Genomic DNA, 18707 nt, shown 5'->3' on the forward strand with positions numbered 1-18707 from the left:
TAATGTAAATAAGTAATAGATTTTGAAACACACAATTACACTCTTCCATACACAATACCTACAATAAACAATTTAAGTGATATGTTACCTGTTGAAGCATATAAACACACATAAAAAAAAAAACAAAAAAAAAAACAGTTATATATTATCCAATAAGATCTGATACTACCTGAGTCATTTATATAATAAACACATCAAGTCATTCGGTGTAAGGGTAGGGTCATTGTCCTTGTTTCTGCTTCATAATATTTGTGAGTTTATTCAAGTTTGTTCGTGTAACATTGTCAGTAGGGTTGATTTCTAGTGCCTTAGAATATTCCTTCTCTGCCATAGTGTATTTTCCAGTAAGGTGGAGAAATGCTCCGTAATTAGCATGAGCATCAAATGACTATTGAAAAAAAAGCAGTATTAATCATACAACTACAATTGTGCTAACCTGTGGAGAATTATCTGTTGCCAACTTGTAAAATTTCTCAGCTCTGTCATATTGTTTAGCCTCTCTGTAAAACAACATTGTTGTGATTTAACTCGTGAACAATCATTTATAATGGACCTTCATACTATCTTGCTCCCTTCTGACCCCGTTAGTACCAAGATGTGTTCAGATAATCAACATAATTGAAGCTCATTCATTAATTTATAGCAATTACTCAAATAGAATGCACACCTTAGACAAAATACTTTAATAGAACAGTCATTACTGCTGTTTGGATAACTGAGTGTACAAATAATCAAGGGAGCAGTGCACTGTAAATAATTATAACTATAACTGAGCAATCACATTAACATCAATTGAAAATAAGTTGGATACTCCAGTATAGCTGTGTACACACCATACACCTAGGCAATGTGTACCTCAGACGATGAGCAGCAGACAACAGTAAATTTTCATCATTTGGTGCAAGTTGGATAGCTTTCTCAAATGCTTCAATTCCTTTTCCAGTGTCACCACTCTGCATCAACACTTCTCCTGAAGGACAACAAATAGCAAACATAAGCGGTCGACATACAACTAGATCAGGTTTGTCAACAAGAAAGTCAACACTACAATAGTTACAGTGTAAAATACTCACCAAGAGAAGCATACACTTCATGTCTCTCAGGATTATATCCTACACCACGGATTAGCAACTCCTTCGCTTCTTGAATACGACCCTGTGGAGTGTACCCATCTAGTTTATCATACATGTGTGATATATCTATTTAGCAAAGTATAGACTGACTACAGACTGTTGTTACAGTGGTTATTCATCCTTCCAAAGTAACCAATAGAATTAGAATATGTTTCCTAGTGATGACTTTAGGCCAATGAATCAAGTACATAGTAATACAAATATGTCTTGTATTAGAGTAGTGAATTAGAAATAAAAACACACAAAGCCAACACTTGTAATGTCATAAGATAATCACCACAAAGAACACCTTACTTGTTGTATAAGAAACTGTGAATAGTTAATTATAACTGGTAGATGATCAGCTTTTGCTTTGATCGATAATTTATAGTAGTGCTCAGCATTTCTTAGATCTCCGATAAACATGTACGCCTTCCCTAATAATATTGAGATAGATAATACACTAATGTAAATGTACAATATATACAACGGGACCTTCATTATCTGAATGTGTGTATCACTTAAATCATAAAAAAAGTGCTCAGAATTTGATAAATAAACCCAATAAATATACCAGAGCTCTATTTCAATTGCTCAAATCATACAGTAGTACTGCTGTTCACAACATAACAAAATTGTGAATGTTGGGTTAAAGGATGTGTGAGGGGAAGTTCCTACAACAAAATGAACTGTTAATGGATTTGTGTAGAACTAGATATTGGGATACTAGCCTCTAACTCACCTAACAAATTGTGTATTCCTTGTGTACTGTAGTCTCTTGGTTTCTTCTGTAGTGCTTCATTCAACACCATCACAGCCTCCTACATCATTGTAGACTATAATTACAACACATTTTGTATGTTACCTTATGTCTCTTGTTCTCCACATACAAGTTTCCAAGATTAAATAAACAAGATGTCACTGAAAGAGAGAAACACTTACATGCAAAAGTGCACTGTATTTAGCTAACACCACACAGTTAATGCTTGGAACCTTCTATAGCTAAAAATTTTGTGTAAGAAGCTCGCATCAACAAAAACTGTTAGACATCAAAACTAGTTCTACAAACTCACAATTTGTTTGCACATTCTATCTTCTTTCATGATTGGACTGGTACAAATTTGAACATTTTGTGTATAATTATCTAACATGGCCTCACCTGGCCTCCAGGCTTAAAAATGAGGCAGAAATACTGTGTGGGTAGTCAGGAGAGCAGACAGGCAATAACATGCAATATACACTGGTAGCTGTTGATATGCAAATATGCTGTGAACATTGAAGACTCCCTACAAATACTTGTTAAAAGTAAGAACTAGTCCAGTAATTCAAACAATAGAGGAATTCTACTATTGCTCTATTGCTTCTTCAAAGGAGGACTACCACTATCCCAAGACTGATAGAGTACACCCAGTACAGGTATAGAAGTGTTGTGTTGTGTGTAAGTAGTATACATGATGGATAATTTAGCTGTGTAAGTGTACAGAGAGTGTATAGGCTTTCAGTGGATCACTAGTGTGTAGTGATTAAGTGGTGGATAGGAGTGGAGTACTACAAAGGAAGTAGCAGCAAAGTACACCAACACAAGGGTGACTGCATGTGTCATGATCACATCTTTAAACATGAAACTATGACACATGGAGACCTACATGTACAAAATAGCCACTAGAGTTGCATTTATAGCAGGCCTCAGTAGTAACTGTGGATTCAACATACAGTAAACAGTCCTCCCTCATTCAAGACTGTACACTTTATAGTTGTACTGTTTGAGGTTGTCTAGTGTGTACCTGAACTCATGTGAGCTTTAGGATCTTTTAGTCCATCAGAGCTAATAGTAGCACAATGCTTCAACACCTGGTGTGTGAATAATGTAATAACATGTAATAGTACCAGTATGTATCACCTTTTCTGCCTCTACAACATGTCCCAGTGCAGACAACGTCAAACCAAGGTTTAGGTGAGCAGCTAGTAACAAAGAAATGAGTATAAGTGTGCATGTACATACCACAAAAAAACAAATTATAAATTTATATTACAGTTTTTGCAATTGAATTCGTCACCTTTGCAATTGACTTTGTCCCGTTTGCTATAGAGTTCGTTGCCTTTGTAGTAGAATTCATCCTGTTTGCAATTGAATTCATTGGTTTTGAAATTGATTTCATCAGTTTTGCAATTGGTTATAGTTGCTTTTGTATTAGAATTATCGCATTTGAAGAATTCGTAATAACTATATTGACTGCAAGAAACCAGCCGCTCATCACGAGGTGAATCATTTTCGCCACAGAGAATACCACTTGATACACTACAGAGTAATTGAAGCTGGTTATAGGCGAAGCCATTAGCTGTCTGTCAAGTTAATTAGCTTGTTGACGAGTGACCACACTCATTGCCAATGGTGAAGCACAGTTGCAAATGTTGCTGAAGAAGTGTAGCAGCCTTATAAAGAGTTATTTACAACAGTTGTATTTCAACAAGATCTTGGAGCAACTGCTACATATTGTTTTCGTGTTTACTGCAGCTGCCACTCTTGTTAGGGACAAATTCTTGTGCAAACGTGACGAATTCTAATGCAAAACTGACAAATTCAATTACAAACGGGATGAATTCTACTGCAAAGGTGACAAACTCTACTGCAAACGGGACGAAGTCAATTGCAAAGGCAATGGATTCAATTGCAAAAACCTGTACTACAGTAGCTAGCATTGAAGATACACAAGCAAATGATTTCAGCATAGGATTAGGCCACTCCAAATAAATTTCCTGTTTCCCATCCATCACCCGCATCTTGTTACTGTCAGCTCTAAATATTCCATTATTCCGTACACATTCTTCCACTATTTTCCGGTTATTCTTGCATACTGACAGGCTTAACAGAAACAGTGTCAGCTCACATGTCAGCAGTGCTATCAAGTCGGCACAAACTTCACGTTTGTGTTATTTTTGCAACTTGAAAAGGAACATGCTTTTGTGCAGCTTTTTATAGCTGTGCCAGGCAAATAATGGCTTGAAAAGCTGCCAATCCCATAATGAAATAATGGAAATGGACTGCCCGCCGCATGCAAATATGCCTGAGGTCAGGATGGGAAACAGGAAATTTATTTGGAGTAGCCTTAGCAATGGTGATGTCATTCTCATAGGAACTAATAGTTTTATCAAGAGTCCATAATAAGAGAGAGAGTGTCTAACTCTAGTATGCTGTATCAAAAATGAGCCCGACTAGTATCTCAGTATATCATTCGTAAACTACTATAGTGTTAACTTCAGTAATCGCCACCTTTCCTGGATGCTTCAATGGATTCGCCAGCCAGCCGCATTGTTTCATGCGTACAGCAGTAATCATCAAACTGTTTCGAATGTGGGTTTGTAGCGATAGACACGTGATCGGTAATGGATGTCACGCCGCCCCATGCCACTCCGAGTGTTACGGTAAATGCTACGCCTTCTAGGAATATTCGTGTGTCTACCACGCAGGAGTCTTATTGGCTATTCGATGAATTGTTTGAACAAGAGAGTCTTGATGAAGACGAATTGATGGAAATGGACACGGTCGCTGAGGTTCAGGATGTGGAACCAGCAAATGAGTCGATGTTAGAACCCTCACCAGTAGCTAATATGAACGAATCGTTTTTCGAGTCTGAGTTTGATGTCGTCTCAGATAGATCCGAGAAAGAACCACCCATGGCTCCGTCTGATGTAGCTACCCCGGTTGAGAAAGAAATGTTTTTGAAAGGTATTGTTGATGCTGTTAGTAATCAGTTTCCTGAACTTGCTTTTTGACTGGATACCTTGCATCAGATAGCAACAACCCTGTTTTAACGATAACTTAGAAAAGCCTGTTTAGTCATTCCCCATTTGGAATAACCTCTCGTGTTACCATCACCATTCAATACAAACATTATTCAGTGCACGTTTTGATGAGGCTGTGGAGAGAAGGGGAGATAAAGTCATTTGATGATGTGGTAGAGCTGTGTCATATTTTTGGTTGCAAGTCCACATACAAGTTTTGTCCTGGAGTGGATCCCGATTATTACGAAAATGAGTTCCACAAAGCTATCCGGTGTCATATTAAAAGCGTCCGTCTAACTCAGTTTCCTTTTTCAAGGGTGGATTCCATCAACTGTAAACTTTGGTTTTTGCCTGCATCGAATTTATGTGCAGCAGAGATTTACACCAATAATTGATTATTTACACCAATAATCAACTCTTCACTAGAAGCCAACCGGGGTACCGCACTAGTCGGGCTCATTTTTGATACAGCATACTAGAGTTAGACACTCTCTCTCTTATTATGGACTCTTGGTTTTATGTATAGATAATCCTTGTTATGGGTTTGACGTGTCTTGGTTACAAGTTAAGTAGTTGACAGAATCAATGCTCAGTTCACAAAATATAATCCTTCATTTGTGGACTTGAAAAAATTCTTGTACCTTGTCAGGGTCATTAGTAATAGTGCCACAAAAATTACTAGTGCCACGCCTGGGCAACCATAACAATGAAATTCAAGAACAAACTAGCTCTGTATCGCTGTTGTTTGATAACACTCACCTGATGTAATAGTGAAGAGGAAACTGTCAAGAAAAATTCATGAAGAATCGAAGTAGAGAGGCCACTCAAGATCTGGACTCATAAAAACGATTGTCCGTAGTGACATCACCGTTGCCAATTCATTTTTACTACAGTATCTATGATTCAAGGACACGCCCAACATACCTGCCAGAGATGGTCTAAAGGTTGTGGCCTTTTGAAATGAGTCCATGGCCTGTGGATACTGTCCTTCACCATAAAGAAGTGTTCCTCTGAAGTAATCAAAAAAGGACATGTTACAATAATGCTGCATTATGTAAGAAACTAAATCAAATATACAGTGCTAAAACATGGCAATATGATCCACAGTAGTATGATTGTTATTACTATGTTGTGTTTACATTTAATACATCAGAGTAAACCAGTACATAACAAAGTCTCACAGTTAACAAAACTTACAAATTGTAGTGTGCATCAGCCATGTTGGGTCTGTGTTCAAGTGCATTACGATATGCCTGCTTGGCTCCTTCATTGTCTCCTCTCTTGCTTAATACATTAGCCAGATTACTCCATGCTATGAGGTGATAACAAATCTATCACTATCAAATATACAGTATTTGCATACAGTATAAATATAGTAAGCAAATTAATATTAAATTTATAAGTGTTTAGTCCATCAATCATAACACTTACACTCAAACAACAACACTTCAAAATAACCTTTTACTACACAACACATGTGTATGTACCTTTAGCAGGGTTCACTTCTATCCCAGATCTGTAGGAAAGAATTTAAAATTTGTTAAAACCACAAGTAAAGTTTGGTGATTGTCAAGTATTACTCAACAAATATATGTTTCTAGATTAAAGTGATGATTTGGAACAAACGTATACAATCTTACTTAGTGGACACCTCTATAACAAAACCACCTCGCTATAGTGACCATGTCAATATATTATTAAGGCCATATGTTATGGTCCCATAGTGGTCATATCAATGATCACTGTACAAATGAATTACTTGTACAAAGTCTCCTCATCTGACCAGTCATTGTTCCTCTCGTATGTCCTCACAGCAAACAAAACAAAGAAAAATATCACAAACACCAAAAGCACCTAAACAAAATACACTTTATTAAACACTCCTTTAACACGAGTGAATCACCTTCTTCATCAGAGTACTACAGTTACGGTGAATCAGATAAATCCCTTCTGCAGCTAACAAACAAAATCCAATACTGGGTATGTAAAGGATCCTCTCTGCCACAACAAATCCAACATAAAAAAACAAGTTTGTAGCTGGAATAAATGGTAGTACCATCACACACAACCCAAACAGCAACACTTGACACCTGTCCACCCCTCCAGTACCACTAATGGCTACTCTCAAGTTCTTGATACAAGCAAATGAAATGACTGCTAAACTACCATACCAAATTACTGTGAAGAGATTTCTTATGTCATTTAAAGAATGAATTAAAGGGATTGCCCCCATGGACCAGTCAAAACTAAGAGTAGCCGGACACAGCAGTAACCAGGCATTGAATGTTGGCAGGTAGAGAAAAGTCAGTGTACGTGTTAAGAAACTATCTGAATCAGCAGCTGGGTTATCTGAAGCTGAAAAGAATGGTGGCTTGTTTCCCATCACATAAAAACGAAGACCAATTAATCCCAGTAATGTCAGCATGATGACTGTCAGTCGTCTTCTGAGTCCTGATAATCTGGGCTACAGGGATAACAAAGAAGCATGTGCATCATTTTGTAACACATTAACAGCAATTATGTAATGGTTAAAATGATCCTACAGACCCCCAAAGGCAATCTAAAGAGGGAAATACAAAATCTTAACAACCAAAGTGGAAGTGGTGGGAATACAAAGAATCGTGCAGTGTTTACGTAAGCACATTACCTTAGTTAATATTCCTATTGTTAAGTCTTTCAGTTCCACATTGACCTGACTGATTAAGAACACATCCACTACACCGCACACTCCTAATACTGTTACACTCTGCTCCTTAGAAAATAATGCTAATACAGCACATAACATACTGCACACCAGCCAATACCAGTTGAAGTCCACACTTGTTACTGTACTATTATAACTGTATTTTACACTCTTGAAATAGGCTAGTAGAGATGATAGGAAAAACAGACAAGCAAGAATCTCAGCTCTACCAACAACACCTGCAACAGCTTCAGTATGTATGGGATGTAATATGAATAATAGTGTTGCTATAAGTCTTGGAAATGTTAAAGTTCCAAATACATGTTCAGTCAAATAGAAGAATAATACTGATACTACTCCGTGTAAAATAACATTAACTAGGTGATAACCGAAAGGTTCAAGTTCTCCGAGTAAGTAGTTTAGTTTAAAAGTGGCCACACAAACAGGCCGATAAGATTTGTGGCTGCCACTGTGTTGGAGTGGTGTGCCCCAAAAGTCATTGACTAAAATATCTGACCATGATGAGTCCGGACGAAGATCATCATTAGTTAATATGGCTCTCCTACAGTGTAAAAAGTGCAACAGTAAATGAGGTGCTTTCCAAAACACACACACACACACACACACACACACACACACACACACACACACAAACAAACAAACAAACAAACAAACACACTACACAGAACAACTTAAAAAATTACATTCTACAGCTTAAGTAATGCATGTAGTATTGATATCTACCTGAATCGTTTCCTTGTCTGACTCACACTTGATAAACATATAACTACTGCTTGGGTTCCAGAGCCCACCAGTATTACTTTACACAGATGAATACCTTACAAGCAAAACTATCAGGATAAAATTAAAGCTTCAAATTCCAACACTAGAAATATAGATGACCATTTCCTCATTGCAACTACTAAAATACTGGTTAATCTCACACCGCGATCAGTTGGTACTGGTCACAACATGTTTTACTACTGTGTAGCTGTCTACAGGCCTGCTTGTAATACAGCCAGCTTAAATGGCTCTACTTACTATAGATTAGTAAATGCTCATTACATTATGGAGCCATGGTACACTAGTGCAGTGGAAGATAGTTGGAAGAAGGTTGTCAAAATTGGACTGAAAACAATGGGAGTAGAACTGTGTAAAAAGTATGTTACAATTACATAAGATTACAGTAAATTATACCACTCTCTTCAGACTACTAGAGCTAACACCTGGTTTGGATGATTACTGTGAAAACATGTTTGAGAATGGCATGGAAGGGATGCAGGAGTATTGTCACATGATTGTTAAGGCTACCAACACAATTGTATACATGATCCACAATACTCACTGGCTAAAATGTCTTTCATCAGAAATGAACTTTATTGAAGGAGTGGACATTGAAGGCTACTATGTAAGTTACAACAACTACTACATTAGTATACTAATTACACCCAACATTACAGGCTTTGGAGGAGGCCATTATAGAGACAATGCAGTCACTTCTCAAAACTGAGTTTAATGCTCACGTCAGAAAGTCATGGCAGAAATTCTATCAGTTTCTACACTTACTACCTCTAACTTGACAGTGAGAGAAGAATAAAGAACCATGTAGCATATAGATTCAGTGCTAGTTGTAGTTACATAGCATGTGCGCGCGCGCACACACACACACACGCCATTGATCATTTGATTATTACCCTAAATGATGATAGCAAACTGCACACTAATCATTGTTCAGATCCGTGTACAACCTGTTCGAGTGCATGTGGGCAAATGTGGTTGACAGCGATGCGCTGACTGAAGATGCAATGATAAACATTCATTGTGTGTTGGAAACAGTGTGGGGCATGCCAACAAGTTAATCATACAAGCAAAGTATGGTCGTATCTTACATTCTGAGCTTGAAAAGTAATCAGTCAAGAAGATCCCATTGATTATCTTTGTTCAAGGCTTTACAGCCCATCCACCCTTTGGAAGCAGGATTTTTCACTTTACTGCAGGTGGTCTTGCAGTCCAGGTATTTCTACTCTACAAATAATCTTATCAACCTGCACAAGACATTGTTCTATGAACACCTGCGGACCTTAACCAAACAACAATGAACTTTATTTAAAGACTGCAAAAGAATGATGGAGTACGGCTATAGTGCCACATGGTGAAGGGAGGTTGTTTATTGAGGTGTTTTGGAGAAGAATCTATTTAATTGTTGGCAGCTTTGCTGGAAGAGGGGAGGGGCTCATTTTTCAGAAGGAAAGAACCATTTCCTGCTCAGCTTTCTACAGAAGTCTGCCCCCAGAGAAGTGAACGGTGGACCAGCATTATCACAACAATATTCTACTATAGTCAAAGAAAGCTGGAGAAAAGTCTATAGCAGAATATTCATTGTCAGAGTAAATAGTGAACTTGTAACATCAAAACAATGTTTGCTTGTATCATGACTGGTTGGTCTTGTATAGCAGGTTGTTTTGTATACATGAACATACAAAATGGCACCTGTACTATTGACGTCATTTTGCACACTTTCCCATATTAACACCATCAATATTCTATTAATAAGTTTATTATAGTAAACATCATTATGTAATTCTTATGGTCGTAGATTTAAGGAATTATATAGCACCAGGACTAAAAGATACAAGTCTTGGGAAAGATGAATTACACGAGATTTCTGCATAAAAACAAAACGATCTAGATAATGTGGTAATGACAGTTAACAGTGAAACCCAAACTCCAAGACCTAAAATGCTAGAATATTTTTTCTCATGTTCTATTGGATTATGCCAAGGTCTACACTACAAAGGTTCTGTTGTAGTAAAGCGTTTGAACTAGTAATGGGCTCTTTTGCACATGGTGAGAAATATTGGATGTCAATCATGATACTTCACATGGTTCATACAGGCATGTAACTACAGCACCGGGGATAGTTGTGATATAATTTGCAATGTCTTGAAATTTCAAGTTAAGCTTCAATTTCATGTGGATGATGACTGGAGGTTCCAGTTGTGTTCTAAATGATTGCTACAATCTTAGTCCTATATGTTGCCCAAAAGCAATTGTACATGGTCTTCCGTAGTTCCTCTTTTTCAGGCCACTTGGTAAGTTACTCAAATGAAAAGTTTTTTCATGCAAACACCTTGCTTGTAGTGGAAGAGTCAGAGACAAGTTTTTAGACAGTCAAATCAGGATTTTAAAACAAACTGCTTTCCTAACTGATCAGGGATTTGAGATTGTCAAAGATGTGGCAGCTCCAGTAAGCACTGAAGCCCCTACATGACACCAAAGTCACACACACAAAATGTTATAATTTGCAGTACATAGGGATAAACAGCATTTTACAAGATGCATATTTTTATACCTGCACAAAACACTATAGTACGTATATATTCTTTCTTGAAGCGCTAACAACCTAGCACCTAAGTTCATTAGTTTTTATAAACTCTAAGAATATGTGATGTTGAGTAAAATGGCACCCAGATTATAAGGTTGGTATTGGTAAGATATGGACGGATACATGCCAAGAAGGTAGGTAAGATTACTTTCAAGCATATCTTTCGGGAATGTTATCTATAACTTTACTGACATGCACTTCTCAATTATCCAGATGTCACAAGGATCCACTGTACTTACCAGTGAATGTGTCAACCCTCAACAAACATGTCAATAATGAAAAGCCATGATGAGTATTGATGCATTCATTTATTGCTAGTCAACAGGCTATCAGGGAATAGGTCACCATTACCAACCAATAACCTGTGCACAGTGATATAATGAACAATCCAGACGTAATATTCAACATCTTCATAACCCCCAATCATTCTATCTACCAAAAGAGCCACAAGTTAGCCTCAACCAGAATATAAAATTCATTTAATCTGTATGACTGCAATGAGAAATGTAGACAATTTCAACAAATAAGAACAATATGTACACAGTAAACAAGCACAGTACTATAAATCTAGTCGTTATTTAATGGTAAAATCACTGAAATACTAATAGTTATCAAAGAAGGCCTAATGCCATTTCTACATGAGGCAGAGCCGCCATACACAAACTACTAATCATCACTTATTAACACCACACTTTCACTATATAAATACTGGATGTAGTAAACGTGTCACTTCTGGTGACATTGTTTGGCGACTGAATTGCTAACAATTTGAGTTGTTCTTAACTGCCACATCATAGTGATCATCAGTGAGTGTACCTACCTATCTAACAATACTACATGGTTAACTGATTGTTGTGTGTAGTGATATTTAGCTACTCTGGTCTATCCATTCATTTGTAGATCATGAACATTGGACCAGTTTTATCACAACAACATTCTACAATGGTCAAGGATAGCTGGAGAAAAGTCTCTAGCAGAAAAAGTTTAGAAGAAGTGGGAAAGGAATTGTGCAAAAAGTAAGTAATTCTTTGTCAGAGTAAATGGTGAGCTTCCATACAGTGTAACTAACATCAAAACAATGTTTGCTTGTACCATGACTGGTTGGTCTTGTATAGCAGGTTGTTCTTTACACACAAACAGACAAAATGACACCTGCACAGGTTGTTGTGGGCTCCTGTAATTCGTCAATTGACGTCATTTTGCGCACTTCCTCATATTAACACCATCAATATTCTATTAACAAGTTTATTGTAGTAAACATCATTACAAGTAATTCTTATACGGTCACAGATTTAAGGAATTAGTACCAGGACTAGACACCAGTATTGGGAATGATGATTTACAACATTTCTGTAAAATGGTCATCCTGACAACAGAAGAATTTATAAAGAACATTCATAACACACAATGGCTGAAAAGCATTGCACTCAGGATGGCCACTATATATGGAGTGGACGTCAATGGATATATCGTAAGTATCTATGATAATATTAATGATCAGTCTTTATCTTGTACATGTGTAGGTGTTAGAAGATGCCATCATTGAAACGCTACAAGCTCTACTGGAAGAAGAATTTACTGCAGATGTAAAGGAGTCTTGGGAGATGTTTTATCAATATATTCACCTGTTGCCTAGATACCAATAAACACGTTACACTCATACACTACACTTGTAATATCACTTTATTTTCTGTACTAGTATGATCTGAATATAGTGTAAGATGGATATTACTGTATACAATGTTGACTGCCATGTTAATCCATTCTATAAAGCAGATTATAACTCCACTTTTGGAGATCTAATCAGAATAGAGCAGGGTATCATAAGATAAGTATTACATGAACCCTACAGGATTTCACTATATTGTGGGTGGTCTTGCTATCCAGGAATTACCACCATACAAATAATCCCATCAACAGTGAACTTCACTTTGGGACTGCAAAAGAATGATGGAGTAGGCTACGTCCAGTCCAAGTGCCACCACGGTGCTGCATGGTGAAGGGAGGTTGTTTATTAAAATGAGGTTCTTTTGGAGAACATGTGGCAGCTCTGCTGGGGGAGAGGCTCATCTTCCAGAAGGAAGAGCCATTTCCTGCTCAGCTTTCTACAGAAGTCTGCCCACAGAGAAGTGAACAGTGTACCAGTAGCAAGATTCCACCATAGTTAAGGACAGCTGAAGAAAAGTCACTAGTAGAATAAGTTAACAAGAAGTTGGAATAGAGTTGTGCAAAAGGAATTCTTTGTATATGGTGAGCTTCCATACAGGGTAACATCAAAACAATGTTTGCTTGTACCATGACTGGTTGGTCTCAGGTTGTTTAGTACACAAACAGACAAAATGACACCTGTAGGGGTTGTTTTGGGCTCAACTGTAAGTACTGTAATTGACGTCATTTTGCACATTCTTCATATTAACACCATCAATTAACAAGTTTATTTTAGTAAACATCATAACATCAGTACAAGTATAGGACTACCTTGCAAAGCCAATGACTGTGTTAGCACATTTCATGCATACACTACAGTTAACTATTTGTTAGTGATACAATCAGAAATTGAGCAGTTATGAATCTGACGTCTGAAAGTACTTGCTGTTTCCGTGAGTACACATTGATGGTGACATTTTCATTTTGATTAATCAGAACAGAAATTTGCTAACCAGTCACTTTGGTGCAACTTTCAAGCTACAGCACAACACAACCTAGTAAAAAGTTGTACATTGCTGCAAACAAACTGGTAGAGCTTTAAAATCATTCACTCAAGCACTGTGTTTACAAGTTCTACTATACCCGTCAACATTAAACATGTGCACACTAGACCTACTACACCCTCCAGGTACAGTACATCAACTTCCACTTAGCAGAGATGTAATCTGATTGCTCTAATAGGGTAGTTGAGTAACGTCAAGTGAGGGAAATTACTGAGGCCTTTATATTGAAACAAAATGTTATCACTTGTAAATCTTGTAGTACTTAGATATATTTCTAAACTGCAAAACTATGTGATATAGAGTAAATTGGAGCCAGATTTTAAGTTTTGGGAGGTACTATTGCTGAGATATGGAAAGACACATACTAAAGAGGCAGGTAAGGTTACTTTCAAACATGCCTGTCAAGAATGAAATCCTTGACGTTGTACAGGATAACTTCACTGATATGGGCTCCTCAGATGCCACAAGGATCCACCCAGTGAATGTGCCAATCGTCAACAACCATGTCAGTAATAGTGATGAAGGAAGGCACTTTATTTAGATCACGACGCATCTATTTTATTGTTATTCAATAGGCTATTACCAGTCCAGGTAATGGGTCACCAACCCTCCACCAACAAACCTGTACACACAGTGACACAATGAACAAGCCAGACAATGTTACAACACCTTCGGTGGCCCCCAATCAAGTATTAAATGCAACTTCAACCTCAAAGGTACACCTTTCTATCAAAAGTGCCACAAGTTAGCCCCAACCAGTGATTTAACCTGTATGACTGCCAATTTAATGGTAAAACACAGTTTCATAGAATACTTCATAACTCTCTCAACAACAGTATGGTCAATCAGCACTCCCATGGTGAATAGCAGCTAATACTTATTAAAGAAGGCCAAACCATTTCTGGGTGGGGCTGAGCCACCATACACAAACTACAAATTATCACTTATTAACGCAAAACATTTGCTATTTAAAGGCTGGATGTAGTAAACTTGTCACTTCTGATTCAGTAAATTTGAGTTGTTTTTCATTCTTAACTGCCACATCATAGTGATCATCAGTGAGTATACCTATCTAACAATACTACATGGTTAACTGATTGTTGTGTGTAATGATATTTAGCTACTCTGATCTGTCCATTCATTTGTAGATCATGAACAGTGAACCAGTATTGTCACAGAAAGATTCTACCATAATTAAAGAAAGCTGGAAAAGAGTCACCAGTAGAATAAGTTTAGAAGTGGGAAAAAAGTTGTGCAAAAAGTAAGTAATTCTTTGTCAGAGTAAATGGTGAGCTTACACACAGTGTAACATCAAAACAATGTTTGCTTGTATCATGACTGGTTCGTCTTGTATAGCAGGTCTTGTATAGCAGGTTGTTTTGCACATATAAACAGACAAAATGACACCTGCACAGGTTGCTGTGGGCTCCACTGTATGTCATTTTGCGCACTTTTTCACATTAACACCATCAATATTCTATTAACAAGTTATTGTAGTAAACATCATTACAAGTAATGTTTTGTTGTTGTAGATTTAAGGAATTAGTACCAGGACTGGATTCCAGTCTTGGGAATGATGAAATAAAGGATTTTTGCCACTCAGTAATTGGAACAACAAACCGACTTGTGCAAAATATTACAGATACGCAATGGCTGAAAAGCATTGCTTTAAGGATGGCCACTATTTATGGAGTGGACGTCAATGGATATATTGTAAGTATCTATGATGATATTAATGATCAGTCTTTATCTTGTACATGTGTAGGTGTTGGAAGACGCCATCATTGAGACTCTTCAAGAACTACTACAAGAAGAGTTCACTATTGAAGATAGACAGTCTTGGGAGATGTTCTATAAACATCTCCATCAACTTCCTAAGTACCAATGAACATTTATAAACAGTCGTACACTATAGTTATAGCATCACATTATTTATCTAAAGTATTAGTTCACTTGTAAGAAGCAAAACAAAATCAGAAACATACAATGTTGATTACTGTGCTAATGCATTTCATGTACACAGCAGATTTTAAACTCCTTCCAAACAAACAACAAAGCAAGCTAGTTGATGGTAACTTATTCTATAGTGTAAACAATCGCTATTTGTGGTATCAAGGAGTTGTGGAAGAAGCAAGATACGTACTCAGTTTGTTAGACAGCTTACAAGGAATTGTGCTGCACATGCAAGCTCAAAACATAGTACCTCAAAATGTAGAACTCAAAGTGATACTATACAACAAACTACTTATACCCTTGACAAAAAAAACTCGGGCTAGTAAACTATTGAATTCCATAGATTTCTGCGAGGAATTTCTATTAACAAACAAACCGCACTCATATTCAAGTTATTCACAGGGACACACACTTCTGCTTTATTAGAAGAGCAACAAGTCGGCCTCCACTACTACTGTTCACCATCATTGTACTCAACTGATACGCCATCATGTTTCTAACAGTAGATCTTGCAAGTTATCAGACACTCATTACTCCATCATACCAAGGGAGAGGTAGTTCAGTCGACACTCGGAAGGAACACAATGATGCAATGGTCTACAAGATAGCATAGGGGTTGACATGTAGGAAGAACAGAGTATGTCCACTTCCACTACCTGCATTTATTCATCCCACCCTCTATATCACCTTGATTGTAAAGTGCTGTTCTAGAATTATAACACAGGAACAAAATTGAAGATCATGGTATTTTCATATGGTTGAGAAATTCAGTTTAATTCTAAGTGTACCCACGCAAAATGCGCTTGATACTAAGACCATTGTAATGCACTATTGTGTAAATATTCACTTACATTTGAACATTACAATTAAACAAGTCATTTCATGCCAACAAAGACATGATTTGGCATAACTACAATATTTGATGTGCACGCATAGTTTCTTCAATGGTGTATTGCTCACGATGGTGTCGGGCAGAGATGTGTATTGCAGAATCCTGTCCTTTGTAGCTTTCTTTACTGGTAGCACTTGTCTTACTTGTGGTGGTAAGTAATGGAAGATGTATTTTGGTTGCCTGCGCAGAACTGATGCATTTGATACTAAGGCCATTGTTACGTATTATTCTGTGAATACAAAAGATGCATTTGAATGGTACAATTAATCAAGGAGTAATCACATCATTACATACCAACAAAGACTTCAATGGTGTGTTGCACACTAATATTGTCAAATGTTGGTGACCTGGCACATCAACAGTGAGTGACTGGTGTCAGTTTTGATAATGATGGCTGAACTAGCAGTATTAACACTGGAATTTCTGTTCTGCCTGAACATCTACAGTCCTTATGAAAATGGTGTATCAAGATGTGTCCCATTATAATGTTACAGGCTCTTTAAAATGCCATACACAAAAAAGATATTGTGATGGACCTGGAATAAGCTTTTAAGTGGCAGACAAATGTCACAATTGGGTACTTCATTTGGATGATGGTGTTACATGAACCATAAGTATCTGAGTGTGATACGAGCTTGTCTGGGCAAGTGGATTACTCAGAGGTATGATCAGTTTCCAGTTGCATTGTATACTTATTGCATACAAAGTGCTTGTGTGTTGTATCCAGCTATAGCCAGAGAGTAAAGATCAGCACTGATAGGCAGGCATGTATTTGCTTTATTAATATAGTGTGGATAGAGAAAAGTTGTTAGTGTTAGTTGCTTTCAGAAGAAAGATATCAGCTTAGCCCAAGAGTATCCTTCATAGGACGAGTGATTGTACAATTAGAGGTCATGTGTGTGTTCTATTAGGGTAGATTACGTTATATTATTAGTGTAGTTAAACAGTTAAAGCAATAGAGCTTCTATATAGTCGGAGAAGTAGAAGTTTCAGCTGCTGTAGAGTTAATCAGGGGGTGAAAATGTATCTCCTGTAGTGGGTCACGTGATTATCCTGCCTGACAGAGACTGAACCTTAATTAGAGTAGCTTGTTTTACCGTACACGTGTTTGTACTTTCTATTGTATGTTGTTTATCAATTGATTACTGGAATCAACAGCAACATATTTGGTGACCCTGACGAACACTGTGTCGATGGAAGAACAACAAGCCACTTCAGCTTGCGTTTCTGCTGTCTCAATGAAACTGCCGCCATTTTGGACTGCCGACCCACACCTTTGGTTCTCCCAGGTGGAAGCATAGTTCACCATTAAGGGAGTAACTACTTAGAAAACAAAGTTTGATTATGTTGTATCTTCACTTTCCCCAGAGTTTGCAACAGAAGTGCGCGACTTGCTTATCCACCCTCCAAACAACGATCCCTACGACACCCTAAAAACCCAGTTGATCAAACGCACTGCCGTCACCGACCAGCAAAAGCTACAACAACTTCTCAGTACCAAAGAGTTAGGAGACCGTAGACCCACTCAATTACTTCACAGGATGCAACAACTGGTAGGGGATCCTCTGGCGGATGGAGCTCTCCTTCGTGAACTGTTTTTACAGAGACTTCCCGCCACCGCATTCGTATGGTCCTAGCTTCTGCTAGTAGCTCTACTTCTCTTCAAGATTTAGCCCAAATGACAGACGAGATTGTGGAAGTATCAGTACCTTCTGTTTCAGCATTCCACTCACCTTCCCATCCTAACACTTCAGAACTTGATGACCTCCATTCAGAGATAGCTAGTCTCAAAACAACAGTACAGAGTCTCACTCGTCGTCATTCCCCTTCCCCTAGACCACGTCAATAGGAATCACATGAGCAACTTTGCTGGTATCACGAACGCTTTGGAGATGCTGCTCGTAAGTGCAAAGAACCCTGTTCCAAGTCAGGAAATGGCAAGGCCAACCACTAGTGGCGACGAGTGGGTCTGGCCAGAATCTTTGTCGCCTATTTTATATAACAGATCGTTCCACTGGTTTTCGCTTCCTGGTTGATACAGGTGCACAAGTTAGTACAATCCCACCAACCCCAGCTCAATGCAAGCACCCCCAAGAGGGATTACACTTACAAGCTGTCAACAACTCAACCATTACAATTTATGGAAATCAGTTACTGACTTTGGATTGGGTTTGTGTAGATCATTTCG

At 37.8% G+C, this 18707-nt stretch overlaps 2 protein-coding genes across 2 annotated transcripts in view; one reads left to right on the plus strand and one right to left on the minus strand.

Moving 5' to 3' along the window:
• The window catches only part of LOC136236599 (protein O-mannosyl-transferase tmtc2-like), a 25704-nt gene continuing 6997 nt past the window's right edge, over window positions 1-18707 (minus strand). The window contains exons 2-16 of the mRNA XM_066026816.1: window positions 7543-8140; window positions 6799-7359; window positions 6655-6749; window positions 6383-6411; window positions 6093-6207; window positions 5820-5905; window positions 3013-3074; window positions 2897-2963; window positions 1978-2033; window positions 1855-1933; window positions 1428-1549; window positions 1074-1155; window positions 856-970; window positions 437-500; window positions 1-388 (exon numbers count right to left, since the gene is read on the minus strand). Coding sequence (XP_065882888.1) covers window positions 221-388; window positions 437-500; window positions 856-970; window positions 1074-1155; window positions 1428-1549; window positions 1855-1933; window positions 1978-2033; window positions 2897-2963; window positions 3013-3074; window positions 5820-5905; window positions 6093-6207; window positions 6383-6411; window positions 6655-6749; window positions 6799-7359; window positions 7543-8140 — 2299 coding nt within the window. The 3' untranslated portion in view covers window positions 1-220. The remainder of the gene's footprint in view (window positions 389-436; window positions 501-855; window positions 971-1073; window positions 1156-1427; window positions 1550-1854; window positions 1934-1977; window positions 2034-2896; window positions 2964-3012; window positions 3075-5819; window positions 5906-6092; window positions 6208-6382; window positions 6412-6654; window positions 6750-6798; window positions 7360-7542; window positions 8141-18707) is intronic.
• On the plus strand, window positions 2454-9291 carry LOC136236682 (uncharacterized). Its single transcript, XM_066026912.1, has 4 exons — window positions 2454-2528; window positions 8625-8738; window positions 8788-8986; window positions 9039-9291. Exons 2-4 carry the CDS (start codon window positions 8647-8649, stop codon window positions 9156-9158), a joined length of 411 nt encoding a protein of 136 aa, XP_065882984.1. The 5' UTR covers window positions 2454-2528; window positions 8625-8646; the 3' UTR covers window positions 9159-9291.

Source organism: Dysidea avara, chromosome 10, assembly GCF_963678975.1.
Source record: "Dysidea avara chromosome 10, odDysAvar1.4, whole genome shotgun sequence".
Taxonomy (NCBI): domain Eukaryota; kingdom Metazoa; phylum Porifera; class Demospongiae; order Dictyoceratida; family Dysideidae; genus Dysidea; species Dysidea avara.